At 40.8% G+C, this 18,536-nt stretch overlaps 1 protein-coding gene across 11 annotated transcripts in view; it reads right to left on the bottom strand.

Annotated features, from left to right (window-relative positions):
• Positions 1–18,536, bottom strand: part of EPB41L3 (erythrocyte membrane protein band 4.1 like 3) — a 134,736-nt gene that overhangs the window by 36,621 nt on the left and 79,579 nt on the right. For all 11 annotated transcript variants that reach the window (XM_082752953.1, XM_082752951.1, XM_082752949.1 and 8 more), the window contains exons 4-5: positions 5,796–5,900; positions 3,417–3,459 (exon numbers count right to left, since the gene is read on the bottom strand). In XM_082752953.1, coding sequence (XP_082609079.1) covers positions 3,417–3,459; positions 5,796–5,900 — 148 coding nt within the window. The remainder of the gene's footprint in view (positions 1–3,416; positions 3,460–5,795; positions 5,901–18,536) is intronic.

Genomic DNA, 18,536 nt, shown 5'->3' with positions numbered 1-18,536 from the left:
AAATTCAGTCTGAAAAAAAAAACAAAAAAAAACAAAAAAAAAAACACAAATGTTTACTGGAATTAACCATCTGAAAACACAGCCTATACATGTATTAAAACCAAAAACCCAGAATGCAGGCACTGGAAACACAGCAAGCTAGGGTTCACTCGGGCAGCCGATTGGGGTGATGTGCTGGATGGGCACTGCCCAGGGCAGCTCAGCCGCATCATCTCAGGGTGCTGCCTCAGCACATAGCTCCTGCTGCCAGCAGGCAGAAATTATTGTGCCGACAAAACTGCAAGGACAAACACAGGCACCACGGCTGAAGAAAAAGGCCTTAAGCACAGAACACCAGGAAATTCCCAGTTAGTAATTTTGGTCGATTTAGATCACCCCTGGGATAACTGTTTTGCATCACTGCAAATATTTAGTGAAAAGCGTTTTGGAGTGCTACTTTTAGATGTTGTCCTGAAAGAATACAAAGACTGAAAACCAGAAAGTGTTGAATACAGCAATGTAAATATGAATGCTGTTATTTAGAAATGGAGAGGTTATACTAGTGCATGTCTCTAAAGCAAATGAAAAGCAGTAACAAAACCGCAAACCAGAATATGCTAACAAGCAACATGGTGGTATCTTGTGAACAGGACTTTCTCTGAGCCCTTTGTTGCAGGATACACCTCTTCATATGCAGTTCTACTGTAAGGTAAAGTATTTCTGCAGTCAAGAAACCAAAGCCAAAGTAAAGACATCTCAGTTTTCTGAAATGTGTTGCCATCTAATTACAAATCTAACTAGGCATAAATCTTTCGAAAGGTCCCATATTGGCTGTGTAATGACAAAATGCTCATGAATGCTGTGAAAAATAGGATTCCTCCTTATAAACACTTCAGAGCAAGGTTTTCCCATATCTTCGATCCAGAAGTACCCTATGCCTAGGTAATTCTCAATGAACATGGGTCTTGGTGGTGTATCTGGAACACTCTGTGGTATAAGAAGCTTATATTCTGGGCAGAGTGAACATCTGCTTGCCTGGAAATGCTGTAAGGTTTTCCCGATTGGATGTTTGGGAGTATTTACTTAGAGACTTCAAGGAAATCTCATCCTATCCAAAGTCCCATTTGCTATGGTCATACATGAAAACCCAAGAAAACCAGCTGTATGCACAATGAGTCTTTGATGGTTACCATCAGGGTTTCACCTCTTGCTGAAATTTTCAGGCTCCTTATTCCAAGACCTTTTCCACTCCCTTGCACCATAAAACCTGGTGGAAGGAAGATTTGGCCGGCAGTGAGGATGGGGCACGGTCCAACTGCTGCCCCTCCCAGTGGAGGGCTGGGGGGCCTCAAAAACCACAGCCTGAAAATCTGTGCCCATGCCTCCAGCACACACAAAGACAAATGAAACCGACTTTATAACCCTTGGGAGCACGGCCAGTTAAGGTGACTAAGTAAGAAGCCTTCTTCCTGAACTACAGGGGCTAAAATAAAACATAGTGGGTTAAAACTAATGGGGTGTGAACCAGAGGCTGTAAGCACAGCAATGACCTTGTTTCTTAGACACTGGAATGAAATCTCCTGTTTGCAGGGGAATCAAGAATATCTGAGTGCAGTACAGCACTAAGTAAGCAGGATGATATATGTATTTATTTATTTTTTTTACCTTTCATGAAAAGTATCATGCATAAGAGTCCTACTTTTCCACACTTCTCTTGTTCCAAACTTCTACAGTGAATTCTCCAGAGCAAGCAAATTATCACTGTCATCTCCTGCAAATACAACTGTCCCCAGCTCCACGTCCAGGACTAGACTTTTCTGCCCTGGTTCTCTCTCGCTGTCACTATCTTTCACTATCCAACTCATGGCTTGGGCACATATTAAATGCATTTCACATCAGCAGTTTGAAGCTGAGCTGCTTTCCTTGCATTGACAATCAGCATAACCTGACTCAAGAAGGTCTACAGCACCTTTCTCTCCAGAGCCACCTTCTCCATGGACTGGAAAAAGGCATACAATGGAGCACAGATTTTCATTGTTCTTCATTGCTGATCATTTAACTCGTAATGAAAATAATACTGGTGGAAAGGTGCAGTTGCTCAGAGAAGCGGAGGAAGCTTTGCAGTCAGTGTCAAGTAACCCTCTGAATTACGGAGAGGGGAATGACTCATTTGCGAGACCTGATCCAAAAAATGTGAACCACCAGATGTGTTTGCTTGTAAAAGCACAGGTGCTAGGTTATTTACAAAACGTACAAAGACAAAAATACTGAGGTTTTCCTGCCAAAAAAAAAAAAAAAAAAAAAGTAACACACACAAACATTTAATCAATTTGAAAAAGTGAGGGTGAAAAAAAGGCAGGTCAAGTTTCAAGCCTGGCAGCCCTGACACAGTTTTCCTTCCAGACGTTTTTGAATTTCTAATGCAGCAGACAGCTAAATTTAACAACGGGGCTTTTTAAAATATTCACGTGAAGCAGAAAATTGACTGATTCTCTGCAAATTGAATGGTCACTTTAGAAGCAAAGTTCAAGCTTTTGACATGCAGGAAGGAAAGATATTTTAGAGCACTATCTTTGCATCATTAAAACATTTCAATGTGGAGCACTAACCAGTGTTCCTGGATTTCATATAAATATCAGTAACATAAAGAAATAACTTATATCATAGTCCCTAGGGTTACGTCGTTTAATGTCAAACTTCATGTTTTTGCATCTCTGCAAATGTCAAGTTGTTTTCAGTAATGGAATTTCATGTGTTACGAGCCTGAGTAACTGCCTGAACTCTTTATAGGGTAAACACGTGGGTAATTCTTGTTCCAGAGACAGGATGAAGATGACTCTGGAACTTCAGATCCAAGATGAGGTTTCATCACACCAGGGGGAAGCAAGCTCTGTGCTGCCTTATACACTGAAAGGTGGGGACAAGGGGGCTATGGCCCCAAACCACTTGCCTCATAGCCCCCATGAGCAGGGGGCCAGTGCGTGGAGCACTCATACCACAGGGACATCTAGTGGGGCAGATCTCTTGCCCATCAGCAACAGGGCACCCCCACCTTTCCTATGGATGGCTCTTGGAGGGGTCGTGACCACAGTGGAATGAGTGATACTACAGAGCTGTAGTATCTCTTCCACTGGGATCTTCCAGCTTGAGACACCACATTGGGGTCACCAGCTTTGTCCCTTTGTTACAATGGAGGCTGGAGTCAATGACAGAAGAGGCTTTGTAGCCCACCAAGCTTCTGTGAGGCAGATTTCCATATGTAAGAGACCACACTCATGGAGAAACGAAGGCCATGCCTAGTGCCAGCAGCAGAAACAGATGAAACAGTATGGAAGGAAAAAGGATTTTTTTCAAATTTTGGGGTCTAGGTACACCAGATTTTTTTTTTTTTTTCCAGAATCCCTGAAAAAAAACCACACAAACAATAACAAACTTACTTCGGATCTGCTTTTTGATTTCCTTGGCAGGGTCCAACCAATTCTGAAAAGAAAATGTTTCCTTTTTTCAATTTGAATCAGAAAGTACAATCAACATAATTTCTAAAACAGTGCTATGAGACAAAGCTAGAAAACCTGCACGCCCACCCCTTCCTCTTTGGAGCAGCAGTAAGCAGGGATAATGGTGACTTTTAGGATGCAGAATCCAGATTGTTTCTGACCTTCCCAGAAGGTGGGGGGGCAGGGTTGAAATTAACAAAAAAAAAAAAAAAAAGAATAATAAATCCACAGAAACCTTTTTTTTTTTTTTTTTTTTTTTTCTAGTGTATCTTCTGGTATAACGCCAGTTGAATTTCTACAAGCTTGTTAGTTTTTAAATTTTTTTTTCTTGAATTGTGGAAGGGCTGCATGTGTTGAAAAGCTTTGTCACAGACACACAAGCGTGCCATAGATCACTGCACCGTTTGTAACCCCCTGCTAGCATGACGGCATGATGGAGCATGGGGGGACCTGGGACAGAGTTGTGGCCCAGACCACCCCCATCCATGCCATCTGAGGCTGGTGGCTAGGCAAGAAGATAGCACATAAAGGCAGGTGAGGAGGTGGGGGATTGTCACAGTAATGTGCTACTACTTCCCCTAATACCAAGGAGCTTTGCAGGCTGAGACCAAGTTCCTCCAGAGGAGGTGAGCAGCAGGTTGGGGTCTCTTATTGCTGCCACTGCAGTGAGAGCTTGCTGTTCATAGAGTGCTGCCCCTGGGAGAGATAATGGGAGAGAGAGACCCTGTGCCTTCTGCCTTGTCCTCTAACGGAATCAAATTAATATTTAAAATGTCTCACACAGCCCAGAACATAGAGTTCACTTCCCTAAGGAAAGTTCCACTTTGTCCAAAGAAAGAAAAACAGATGTATCATAGAAAAAATATTAAAGAAATATCAAACGGGCAGAACACAAAAACTCCCACACCCAACAAAAACAACCAGTTTGCAGCTGTCCAAATCCAGTCAGTAGCGCAAAACACGAGCCCGAAGAGTTCCAACCATTTCTAAACTTTCTGTAAAAGCACACTATGTGCCTCTATGAAAGGTGCACCAGGATTTCTGTTTTCAAATGTGACATGTTACTGTCTGCCTGGAGGTTATCTGGCAGAGGATGGAGGTGAATTGCTAAGTACTCTGACATTAGAAATGTGCATGTTATTGATCAATAAATATGGTGTCAGTCGGTTTTTAGCTGCTTAGCTCTGTAAAGTAACTGGTAATCTATAAATGTTTGGTACTTCTTAGCCACCCATTAGTAATGCATGCATTTTTTTCTTTCCAGTACAGGAAAGCATAGCTATCTGGAAATGTACTTAAACATCTGCTTAACTAAGTATACGCTGAAGTGTTATCTTGGACTAGCATGGATCAAGTGTCTGCTTAAGTGACTTTCTGAAACAGGAACAAAATCCTCATATTTAAAAGTCTGCAAAGAAAGGGGAAGAGAAAAAAAAAAAAAACACAAAAGAACACTGATTTCTTTTGTATCATATATAACTGAAATAAAAAGGAAGCCTAGAAAATAAAGTTGTTCTCACAAGACATAAAGAGCTAAAGAGGCAGTAATAACTCTAGCTTCATCAGGGAAGACCTTTGAGGATATACAAAGCACAAAATATCACCTGGTGATCTCTGCTGGACTGTGGCATATCTTGCTAAGAAGTTTTGTTCCTGGATTCTTTCAAAATATTTGTCTTAAAATGCCCCACGCAGCATTTAAGCTAGCCTTTGCTATTCTTTCTTTCACATGTCCATAAAAATGTGTTTATTACCCAATGCTTAAATCATCTTAATACACAGTTCACTTAATGTTAAAGTTGAGCCATAGATATGCAGAATAGATTCACTATAGCTCCTGACTGCTTCTGAAGACATGTCTTTAGCCTAATCAAACATAATGCATAAGACAAGGCAGGTCAAGATTTGAAGTCAAAACTTCTTAGCAGTGAAGCAACTCCTGCCTATCTGGATCCCAAATGTTGTATTAAATAAGCCATATTTTAATATTATACGCTTAAAAATATACACAGAAATGTAAATCTGACTTTCATCTATGGCAGTAATGAAATAAACCATACTAGAAAGAGAGACAGGTACATGATTAACTTCTTTCATGCCATTAATAGCCCACAGAGAGGTAGGCCAAGGAAGCCCAGGGGATGCTCTCAGGAGGTACAATCAGTTATAAAAAATAACAGCTCTAGATACATATATGTAACTTGATGAGGAAGACAAAAACACCTTCAGGATTGTTTGCAACTGTCTGGGGATGCATTGGGGAAGCTCTGATGTCCAACTGTCAGGTTGCTGAAGGCCAACAAATATTTTGTAGGTTACCTTTTGGTTTTCTGTGTCTCTGTACGTTAGCCCAAAGTAGTCTTTTTCCAAAAGATTCAGATGCTCACACACTTTGTCAAATAGTACTTGACCTCTGGAACGTTTCTGTGGGAAATGAACAGAAGAAAAAAAAATCACCTTTGAAAAATAAAGTAATATAACCATTAAAATAACACTTTTTATGTTTAATCCTCAAATTTGTAACCCAGAAATGATTTATTTCAACTCAGCCATTTTTCAGACCTATTGATCAGATCTTCATACGAATTTGCTGAATGGGGCAAATCTGCTTTTCATTAAAATAAAAAGTCGTGGAGTTAAAAGTAAGGTAGTACGTATCATGTTTCAAGTTTCAATTAAAAGACCTCTTCTGTCTTTCAGAAATTGCAACTTCAAATTTATTCTGAGGTCATATCTCAATAAACCAGTTTCCTTTGTTTGCAACAGCAGTAACAGGCAATGGTACAAAATATTCCCTCTAATGGATTATCAGAGCTGTGGCTTGGGGGCAATCTACTGGAGTAAAAGCCAAATGTGGAGACACGTCTTGCTTCAATAACATTGTAGACTGATTCCAGGATCCTTCTCTGTCTAATATATAGGGGAATGCAACATACCATCTACTGAAATCAATGAGAGCCTCGTATCTCACAGGGAATGCAATTAGGTAAGAAAGCAGTTTTCCGGTGTTCCACTCATCTTCATTATTGCTAACATGTTATATGGAAAGATGTCTCACTGTCTCACTTCTTAGCAGAAGCATCATAATCTCTCTCACATTGGGCAGCAAAAATTCAGGTCATTCTACTTCTTACTGTTGCATATGACATTGAAAAAAAATCTTAAACAAAAAAACAAACAAACCACAGCCAGAAATGTCCTCTTTATAAGCTACCCATGCCAACTTTAATATGCATTAACTATGACAAAGAATTCAAAATTGTTTGGGCCATCAGACATTGTCTGCTTCCCTACATGCACCTCAGCTAATGGAAAAACCTCACCACTTAATTTCAAACACACACACATGCATAAATATTTTAGTTGATGTCAGCCAGCCAGTTTCTTTATCTGTAACATACACATGACTTTAAGCAGAATGGAAATACACTAATTACTTCAAAAGCAACACAGAAGGCTGAAACAAAAGCAGACAGAACGCTTCTTCCAAACTCAACTTCATTAAAATAATGAGGACAAATCCAGAGCACTACAGAGATTGTTGTCTTCTGTCTGTGCTACGCAGTGGCCATTTGTGGTCATGTTACGCCGAGCATATTCGTGACAGCCTGTCATTCCTCAAAGGTCACCCACTTGGACCCACGTCCCTTCGGCACTACATCATCCCGTCACAACAGCAGTTTCACCAGAGCCCCTCGGTGAGCATGAGCATTGTCCTTCCCTCACCAGCTCTCTGAGCTGTACAAACGGAGTGGAGGAAAATGCTCCTCTGTCAATACAGCTGCACCCATACCACGCTGCCAGCCCAGCAGTGTTGGCCAGGCTGCACGAATATTTCACAATCCAAACTGACAGGGCTATGCCAACAAAACTGTGGAGCCCAAAACTGGCCTCAAACTATTTTAGAAGTGGTAAGCAAGCCAACAGAAAATAACAAAATAAATAAATAAATAAAAGGTTGCTGTCTAACACTCGGCAAAAAAAACATTAGGAGCAATGGTGGAGTAAATTGTGTAGAGGGACCTATTTTTTTTGTTAAATTCATTATTTGTATTGAGGTTCTGGTGGTACATAAGGCAGAGAAATATCTTCTACAGTTTTATTGATGGGGAAACTGAAGAATGTGGCTGTTACAACCTAACAAGTATTCTTCAGCCGAGAGAGAAACCAGCCACATAAATGTACTGAAGCTGTACTGTATTAACTTCATTTACTGTGCCTTATAACATCATTTGAGCAACCAGCTCTAGGCTTGTCACACGCTTCCAGCCCTGCATCAGGAAGCATAAATAAAACCCAGCTCCTTCATAATCTCAAACAAATGTTTAGTTAATTCTTCAATCCCCAAATCTGGAAATAGATAACGGAGCTTGGTAGTTTTACATTTGCTGCTCCTTGGAGATGACTCCACTACTGTGTGCAGAGAGGAACAACGCCAGTGCCCTCAAGCCAAAATGGTCACATCTCTGCTACAAACAAGCAATGCCGTATTTTGCCAAATTTCTTGCTTTTCTACTTGATAACAAACTGTTTATACTAAATGAAGAGGAATAAGCAGGTTACCTGCTTGCCCCACTGCACCATTTACAGTTGAATTGTGACACTTCAACACTTCAATGTCCTCTTCAAGAGTCACACAAGGTCAACACAGGAGCTGTTTTATGTGGCCAATCTCTACAGCCACACAGATGTCAGCTGTGAGAAACAGTAGCTAGCAGCTGCAAGGTAAGATGTTTTCATAGGGAACTGTAGGAAACAGTTCTGTGCAGCTATGTTGTAATAAAAACACTCAGGATTTCTTTTTTGGCTATGCACTGTGGGCAAGTGAGATTAAATATAGCAAGCCTGGAATAACTTGCATGGCTTATTTTTTGCCTGTGACAAAATCTATCCTCTTCCTTCCCTAGGAAGATGCCCAAGCTTCACTCAGCCAAAATTCAATTTCACAAAATTCCTGATGCATTTGAATGCTGGTAAGTCTTGTTGGTTCTGCAGGAGGGCTTCAGAAACACCATGTGTACCTAACAGCCTTTCCTGGTAAGGATGCTCTCTTCACTGGGTCTCAGCTTTACCAGGATGACTTTCCTTACTCTCCATAGAAAAGCCCATCAGCATTAAGACAGAGGAGCTGCTACTAGAGTGCCTCTTCCCAAGTGAGACCTGACCCGCATGCCACCACTGGCGCAGGATCTAAAGGGCTCCTATCACTTGGGGGTGCATGCTGCCTGGAAATGGAGCCACCACTGCCACCCTTGTAAAGCACAAAAACAGAGTGAGGGGAGGCTACTTCATAAATCCATGAGACATTAAGAGGTTTAGCTGGGAATATATAATTAAAGCAAATGAACAGACCTCCCACGCTCCTGTTAATTACTTTTCTTTTACCATGCAATCAAATAAACATGACAGATAAGGCAATGGGTATCATAGCTTTGGCAGGGAAAGGATGAGGAGAAGTAGAGAAAGGTCAAGTTACAAAATCATGCTGCTCCTCAACTCACCCTAAACCTTTGCCTTCCACCATTTTGGGAGTGACAAGGCAATCATAGTTTAATATAAAAAATGTAAAGCAATTCTCAACAGATCAAAATCTGTGCCTAGTGCCTTTGCAATGCTTTTAGTGGATCACAAAACAAACTCCATGCTATAACATACTGGCCATATAACTGAAGAGTTGTGAAAGGTAAAAACATGGGAAGAGTCTCCCCCACAAATATTCTTAGCTACATTTCAGGCATCAATAGGATGAAATGAAATGTAGAGATGTGAAAAAGAGCCACTTTGCTCAAGCTTTGGGATATTTAGACCACAGAAACAATGCAAAGCATACATTGCACAGTATAAATGAGTATAGAAGTCAGGGAGTAAAAACTTTACACTTTTCACAGACTCTTCCCTGCAACTCTGTAAAGCCCACAGCTCTCGCTTGAAACTGAAATCGGAAAAAAAAACAGCCTCTTGGTCAAGCTCCCAGTGAAAAGAGCCAACAGCAGTAAACTTGGCAAGTCTGTGCCCGCCAGCAATTCCCACACGCAAGGGAGAGGAGAAGCAGCGGTCTTTCCTCGCCAGCTTCTCCTCTGGTTTTGGACCTGAGCCTCTTCCTCCTTGGGAGGCAGAAGGCCACAAAAGGCTCTCCGGGTCCCTAATTGGCTTCCCCAGAAACAGCCCAGGCTCAGCCCCCTCCACATCAACTTCTCACGCTGCTGCTGCTGCTCCACTCCCTGTCCCCAGTTCCCCCCAGCCCAGCTCTACAGCCCTCTTGGCCAGCCAGGACCGCTCACCCTATCTGACACCTCTCCTTCCTCTACTTCTCCCCTTCACTGCCTGACTTCTGCCACTTTTCCACTACAAGCCCCTGCCCAACGTGGCCCCCAACCCATGCAATGCCCTAATCCACCCAGGGGGCACTCTTCCCTTCTATATCTTTGCTGATGATGACCCTTTTTTTTTTTTTTTTCCACAGCACTGAAAAAGAGAAATGAAATAGTTGATTCTACTAAAATCATGTATTTCAGCAAGAGGAGCACGTACTTGGTGGATGGAACAAGCAAGTATATCTCCTGCCCTCATCTGTGATGTTTTAAATTCAGGGAATTTAGCCAATATCCCTCCCACTCCTGCCCCATTACAAACCCGACAGACCAAAGTAACATGTTGTACAGCATTGAGAATGAGGAGCTGAAAAATTCAGTACTTCATTTAGCTCTGTGTGGATAACAAGATTATTACAAAGTTAATTATTATCACCAGTGAACATTTGGGTACAATGTCTGGTATTTCTTAATGCAGAAAAATGAAAAAGTTTTCCTTTGTTATGATTAAACCCATAAGCTGTCATGTACTTAAGATGAATGGACATTATTAAAGTGAAAAAATGTAAGCCTTTGTTATTCATACTTTGTCATTTCGGTCACAAAATATGTATTGCACATTAATCTAATCAGAGAATCACAGGAGGGGTGAGGTGGCAGGGACCTCTGGAGGTGACCTGGTCCAAGGCCCCTGGTCAGGCAGGACCAGAGAGGGTCAGGATCGTCAGGTCTAGTTTTGAATAACTCCATGGATAGAGACTCCAGAGCCTGTCTGGGCAACCTGTGCTGGTGTTTGACTGCTTTTGCAGTAAAAGTTTTTCTTTTTTGTTTGTTTGTTTGTTTTTATGTTTAAATGGATTTTCCTGTATTTCAATTCTTGCCCATTGCCTCTTGTCTACTTGCCACTGCTGAGAACAGTCTGGTTCTGTCTTTATTCTTCCCATAAAGTATTTGTACATACTGATGAAATATCTGAGCTTTCTCATCTCTGGGCTGAACAGTCCTAGGTCTCTCACAGCCTTTCCTCACAGAAGAGGTGCTCCAGTCCTGTCACCATCTTTGTGGCCCTTCCCTGGTCTCTCTCCAGTACGTCCATGTCTATCATTTCTTGGGTAGACCAGAACCAGATCCAGCACTCCTGGTGCAGCCTCACCAGTGCTGAGCAGACAGGAAGGATCACCTTCCTCCATCTGCTGCTAGCGCTCTGCCCAACGTGGCCCAGAACGGCATTGTCCATCTGTGCTGCAAGGGCACGCTGTTGACTCTTGTTCACCTTGTTGTCTATCAGGATCCTCCAGTAGTACCCTCAAATGAAGCAATCAGACTACCAAATCCATACGTTACTATGATGTGATAAGCAACTAGGAAAGTTGCACGGTAAATGAGCAACCAGCATTTTAATATAAAGATGTAATAACACCTCCTTGTCACGCAGGTGCTAGTAAGACCCTGTGAACCACCTTCACTATTTATTGTGATAAAAGAAGAGATCAGGAAGATTTAAAATGCTATGTGCTAGATGGTACTTCCCAGACTGGAAGTCAGTTATGCCAGAGGAAACTTTTAAGGATCCAGAACTACTTGCCTCCAACGGGCAAATTTTGGTTCTTTGCAGGCCAAGAAACACCATTTGTCAGAAACATCTCCTTCAAGCTGCTGTGGCTCCTGTTTTGGCAATCCTGCACTGCCCCCGAACCACCACCATTTTCAGTTTGCTGGCAGTGAACTGCACCTCTGAGGCCATTGAGGGGTTAATCGTCCTACACCTGATTAAAGCGCAGAGTGTTGGCCTACTCTCGTGCTCTATTTTTATTCACTAGTAGATTACCCTCCTCTCACTGATAGGGAAACAGTATGTGCAGCTGAAGAGCAGAAAACAGCCCTCTCTGCTTCCTAGAAATTAAAGCTACTGCAACCCCCAAAGTGTCGCATTTTTAACGTGGTTCTATTTTTGCAGACAATGCTGCAGTCTCATGTGTATGCAAAACGCTGAGCAAGGGCTGGGGGAGGAAGCTGTCTGCAGCATGCAGGTATGCCAGTGCTGTCTGAAAGCAATTACAAGCGATCACATTGAGGGCAAATTTTATAGGCAAGGGAGAATCCAAAGATAGAGTCTCCCATCCAAGCAGCTATAACGGGATTTGTTTGTGCCACCCACAACCATCATCTCCACAGCATAGTACCTACAAGGTCAGGGCACCCCACTGAGCTGAATCTTTGCCTCCATTTCTGTTCAGTCAAGGAGCAGAGACAAACAGATACCGCAGCTGTGGACTTGGATTTCAAATGGAAAGTGTCTGCACATTTCTTTCTGCACGAATACATATGCAAACATAACATTGCCGCCTTCCTTGGGAAAGCTGTCAAGCTGCCAGTGAACAACGCAACACTAGCACTGGCCTGGCGTTAACTTCTGTACAATTACTGTAATAACTCCAGTGGGCATGACTGCTGGAAGAAGGACAAACAGATTAGTATCATGAAATCCCGGTAGAAATAATTGGTCTTTAAATGATGTTGAGGTTATCTGGTTCACATTCCTAATTAGCATTTGCACTTTCCAATGGGTCTCAACAATACACTGTATAAATGTGTGTGCTGGCTCCAGTCTTGCATGGAGTAATGCATTTTGGCATGTGACTGTACTAGCCTCTTCTTTTCCCCTCGTTCTTTTCAGCAGAGAAGTATTAGCTAATTTTTTTCATTTACAATGCATGATGAAAGAGATTCCAATTGTGTCCAAACCCCTGATTTTATTTCATTTTAGTGTTTCAATTTAAAAAGCATTTTGCAAGATTTTCTGTTGACACTTCAGTTTCTACACTGCACAGGCCACGATGATGGTCTTCTCTATGCAAACGCAAGGAACACTCACATAAAATTTGAGACGCATATGGCATCAAATAAGTAACACACACAAGGCGGAACTTTCATCCTCTCCATCCTGCAGCTTCTGCAATTACTTTTGCAACACAAACAAGTGTAAATGATTAGCTGGTTAGCAGGAATACTTTGTACTTGCCGCAGCAAGCACTCTCTTCCCACAAACTCCCCCAGCTGAGATATCTACAGTAAGCAAGCCTCAGAGTGGCTGAATTCCAGCCTCCTGACAGCGTTCACATTCCTTCCTCATGAATTACCCATCATACACAAAAATTGGCCCAATCTCGGAAAAAAACATGACTTGTGCCAATAGTCATTACTTGCTTGTAAAGGGGGCAAGTGCATGCAAGTTTCCAAGATCCCTTTAGTAATAAGAACTACATCTCCGTGGAAGGGATCTCAACATCATGAATATATCATAATTTAATGTGCATATGCAAATATGTGCATAATTTAAAACACGTAATATGTGTATGTGCAAACACATGCAACCTTACAAGTAAATAAATGTGCAGTGTGGTTCCAAATTTGGAGGAGCAGGTGACCATGTCACCACTTCATCTATGCAGAAACAATCACCGATCCCAAACTCAAGCAATAATTCTGGTAAAAAGCATATTTTTACCTATGTGTGAAGTAAAAAATCTACTCGCTATGACATTGCCTGTATTGTTTTGAGATAAGTTTGATCTGGCCAACATACAAAGGGCTGAACTGAGAAATTCTAGAAGCTAATTACTGCATTTTAGGACAAAACATTTCCAAATAGAGAAAGTGTAGTTTTTGAACTAATCTATATTTTTCATTAGAAGATAAAAATAAAAAAATTAAAAAATAGCAGGGGTTAATTTTCCTCAAGGAAGATAAATGTAAGAAGCCATTCTAAATAAGTCTGACTTCCTTTTACTTCCACATATTCATACTTTGCAATGTTAGAGGATTTTCTCTTGGGCTGCTTACTCTCTCCTCCACAGTTTCTCTCCACTGGGAAAAGATGATGAAGGAGAAAGGTGACAGAGGAGAAAAGAATCCACAAATTTCTTCAAATCTGTGGTTTCTCAAATGAATCCCTCAGCGGGAAGCTAAGTGTGTAGCATTCAGGAAGAAAAATAGGACGAAGAATCTTTCCTGGAGTGTTAATTGGCAGAAAATCAGCAAGTTTTCCTCTGGTTTAATGAAGTGCATCTTACAGAAAATGCGTATAACTAACAGGATGAGATCTTTCCAAAGAAAAACATGACTCAACCATTGGAGTTTAGCCCCCTAAGTCCCTTGCTGCATTTGCTGAAAATGGTAATGAAAGTTCCAGAAAAGTCAACATTTTGTTTTCTCTGAAAGTTTAGTTTGCTGAGACTGATGTTATGTGTATTACATAAAACATTTTAAAGAAAGCCACCTCTGATACCGAGCAAAAACTTTGCTGAAGTTACTTGTACAAGCTGTACAACGAAGTGACAAAGCAAACAAATGGACAGAGCAAACAACAGACATCCCACTGCCATCACGTATATAGCCAAAAACTAAAAGACAAAAGAGACAAACTCATCTGTTTTTTTTACTTCAAATACTTTGTTTCTTAAAGAAAAATCTTAACTTTGGCATACCGAGACTATTATAAATGAACATGTAGGAGGACACATATCTCCTTGATGTACATAACAACATAATAATCTCCATTCAGTTTGTAAGAAGTTTATGCATCACAGGTAGGAGATACTGAACAGGAACTTTCTGATAGCCTTTTGGGAGGCAAAGAAAATAAAGGCAAATAAAATAATAAGTTTTCCATGAAACACATTCATTTTTTGGTTCTCAAGATGATATACTGTTTAATCTTTCATCTACTCTCTAACTACAAACTAAAATTCCTTGGTAAACTGCATATGGAAATGTTCTAGGTCACAATTCCAAATACAATGTATTGCATAAACAATTTAGCCAAATGTGTGGAGAACTAAGAATTAGACATGTCAGAAACCTTTCGTTTAATAAAAGCTATGATGAAAATGCTTTTTTTTTTTTTTTAATGTGAATGTATTTAATCCAAAGAGGTGCTTTGCCTGAAAGCTGTATGCCAATACGAGCTCTCCAATTATTCTCTTTATGAAGATTTCTACGCAAGGACCCACATGTACATCAGTGTAGCTGTCTAATATATGTAAAAGTTTGAAATAAAACATGCAGTATTATTCTGTATACCTTTGCTTCTTAATTTAGAACTCTATCCCATACTGCTGCGCACATACAAATGAATGCCACATAAAGAAACATACAATAAACTAGAAGGTATTTTGAAACACAGTGAAGACTGATCTTTTACCCCCTCATCATGGTGGTTCTATAATTTATCAGCTTTTTGATATTTATTGTGTATAGAACACTGAAATATATTACTGTTCCTAAAAAGAGCCATTTTTGACACCTACCTCTTAAATATTTAATTCAAGTATTTAGATAAATAGGTAACACTGCCTGTGCTATAGTTACATACCTGCACCTAGTGTCAGTGACATTGTATAACATGACATAGTTTTTATCAGGGCAACCTTCTTTAATACTGTTTGAGCTTGCAATCCTAAAGAGCCAGCACTAATCTAAAAAAACCCAGGGGACTGCTAAATCCCCGTAAGAAGATTGGTGACCTAGTCCTGATGCTGGAATCAAACCAAATTAGGGTCTTTGCCTTCTACATCAGCAGCAGAGATCACTCTAACACCAGTATCACATGAGCTCTAAGTGTACTCGTGGGTGTGCTACACAGTGTGCATGTTTACGAATAAAGCCTACATTTTGTACGTGGCAATGCTAAGCTGCAGGAGGTGGCACCTGAGGAATAATAAATACTCTGGAGCATATCTTTATATATTGAAGGGTAGCAGCAACAGTTGCATGTGCACAACTGAAGAAATGCATGTTAAACATGATGACTACCAAATGCTTAGGCACCCCAAATGCATCAGCATAATTCATACATTCATACTGCAAGAGCTGAGATCTAGTAACAGCTTACAGGCATTCTTTTCCAATATTTGAAAAAAAAAAAAAAAAAAAGCACATAATGGACACTATTTCTCAAACAGCAGTTCAATTCTCAGCACATTCATTAGTCTCACACATTTGCTAAATCCTGTCATACAATAATAAACCATATTCCATGATTTTGGAGGCTTTTCAAGAGAGAAAGTACTACCCTTGCTCAGTATGCTGGAGCACACAGATTGTTTGGGTCTGGTGTTTAACCAGACAGACAGCCGATCCATTTGCCTTCTGACTGCACTCCCTCCTGCAAGAAGGTCTGCAGTAACTCAAGAAGGTCTGTTGGGATCCAATACAACAGCTGAGGCTTTCCAGTGGGGGGTGTAAAAATAAATATTTTCCTTATTCTCCCAGGTCTTGGATGAGCTCAGCGAATGTGCATCTCTCCTGTGTAACCACTGTGTAACTGTGCACAGGTGTATTTATCATCACGGGGAACACGCCACTACCTGCACCATACATGGTTACTGGCATCTATCAGCAAAAATCAACCGTAAACATTGGGTTTATTTTCAACTGAAAAAAGCCCCACTGTAAACATAGTCAGATTTAAAGTGTAATCTTGCCATATGAATTTAAAAGCCACAGAGCTCTCCCTGACCTACATTGCCAGGCTAGAGGGCAATAAATAAATAAATAAATCACACAGAAACCACAGCACAGAAAGACACTCCTGAGACAGGAGAGGCACCATGAGGATCACACTTTTAGATCTGGGGTACCTTAGAGAGCATCACGTCATCAGTGCTGGGGTTGTCAATAAAAATAACTTATTCTGTTCCCTGTGGTTGTAAACTTTACCAAAGCTTTTTCCCTTTCAGACCAAACCCATTTCTGCCTGAGCAAGATCAACCATGAAAGACAAATCTCTCCGCCCACCACTGCTTTCCATCATATGCAGGTGTTTCCTCACTGCCCAGTCCTATCTCTGATATTTTGTTCTCCCTGTCAACAGGCAGGGGTAACAAACCATAAAGGCAGCTCAGCAAACACTGCATGGGGCTCACCTGGAAAAGTCACCTATATGAGGTGTCAGGATTTTAGGAGACAGTTAATATTTTTAGGGGATGATAAAATGAGCATTGGCTTCATTTTGCTATGAAAACAGTAACTCTAAGTGTTAACATGGGGACAGCACCTATAAAATAGGAACAAATAGCAACAGAGTCAGAGATTAGGTTAGACTGGATGGCTGGGAGCTGTAACAAGTAACAGGCACCTGCATAACCCAGAAAAAGGCCAGTGTGTTTAGGGTCAGTATGTTTATGCCACAAAAGGCAGGGAAGCTTGGCAAAAGTGTGACTGGAGCAGGGACAAGAAAATCACCAATGTCACTGGTAGAATGGGAACGCGGGGTAAATGGGGAACAGACACAGTGTCCAGAAACAGCAGGAGGCATTAAAATCTGAGCATCAGTTCAGGGAAGGGAAAAGGGCTAATCAAAGCCCTTTTTTGTGACATGTGTGATTCATTTTCCAGTAGTGATTAAAAAACACTTGCAGAGACTGGGTGCTGGCTGCACCTCTGTGAAAAAAACTGCAGGCTGGCCAGTGTGAGCAAGGCAGCACATCAGGAGAAGACAAATGTGTACACATTGATGCAGTCTCACCATCTGCAATGGCAGTGACAAGGACAGGAGCCCCGCTTGCTGCTCACTGAGAAAAACAAAGAAGCAACACAATAATAAGATTGGACAGGCACTGGAGCAGACAGACCTCTACCTGTCCGGGGTAAAAGATCATCCCAGGTTAACCAGCAACCGGCCTGCAGTAGCTGGGTTTGAGTGTGTGCGTGACCAAAACCAACTAACTACATAAATACAAGTCTGCCAGATGGAAAACAAGCTCCTGTTGCCTGGCTCATTTCCAACTGGTTCACCAAGGGGAGAGAACCAGAGGCAACATTTCACTTGGAAGTTTTCAGTTAATGATTTATTCTCTACAAAGTGTAATTTCAGGGCAGTTGAAATTATTTGTCAAGGTAGGTCTAGCCCTCTTGATAGTTTACACCATTGTGAAAAATGGCTGGTGCCTCAAAATATCAAAATGAAGATGTTTGTCTCCTAAACCCACCATTTTACTGCTCAAATCATTTTCAGAAGCCATTAATGAAAGACAAGAGACAAGAGGATTAGATGAAAAAAAAAAAAAAAAAAAAAAAAAAAGGTCAAGAGCACATGTACAATACCTTATTTATTTATTTTTAATTTTAAAGTTCTGGTATTTATTCTCACTGTAACCATGTCCTCTGCTGTGCTGAAAGGCAGAATTTAAAGCCCAACCTGTTGCTTACTTAGTACAACATCTGAAACTGTGACTTGGCTTTAATTCTTGGTTCTCTTTCAGTCTATAAAATACTTGTATATTAACTGGAGGAAACACAAGAGACCCAGCTGTCTAACCATTTAGGTGTGTTTCCCCACCATCTTATAACAGATTTTACCCATGAATACCACACAGCCCAGATGTTCCCAGCTGTGAGGAGCTCAAAGGTGCCACACCAACATCCTTGGACCTTTTTTTTTTTTTTTTTTTTTTTTTTTTTTTTTTTTTAATTTTGATTTCTTTATCTTCAGTGAAAAAAATTTTAAAAAATTTAAAAGATGTAAAAGGAAGCCCAAATATTTTTATTTTTGTTTCAATTACCAAACCTAAGCAAATAACTCTTTTCTGCCTAGCCTCGTGGTTCATTATTATAAGTTGGAGAACATGGATATTGATTTCCAGAACATTATGCTTCCTGAATTGACAAGTATTTTAACTCAAAAAAAGCCATATATTGTATTTTTAAAAAGTAAACCAGAAGAGTTGTAAATTAAATCTATTCAGTT

The sequence above is a fragment of the Aythya marila genome (genome assembly GCF_965140915.1).
Source record: "Aythya marila genome assembly, chromosome: 2".
In the NCBI taxonomy this organism is placed as follows: domain Eukaryota; kingdom Metazoa; phylum Chordata; class Aves; order Anseriformes; family Anatidae; genus Aythya; species Aythya marila.
The sequence above is the reverse complement of the archived record's forward strand: the minus strand, read 5'-3'. Positions and strand labels throughout refer to the sequence as shown.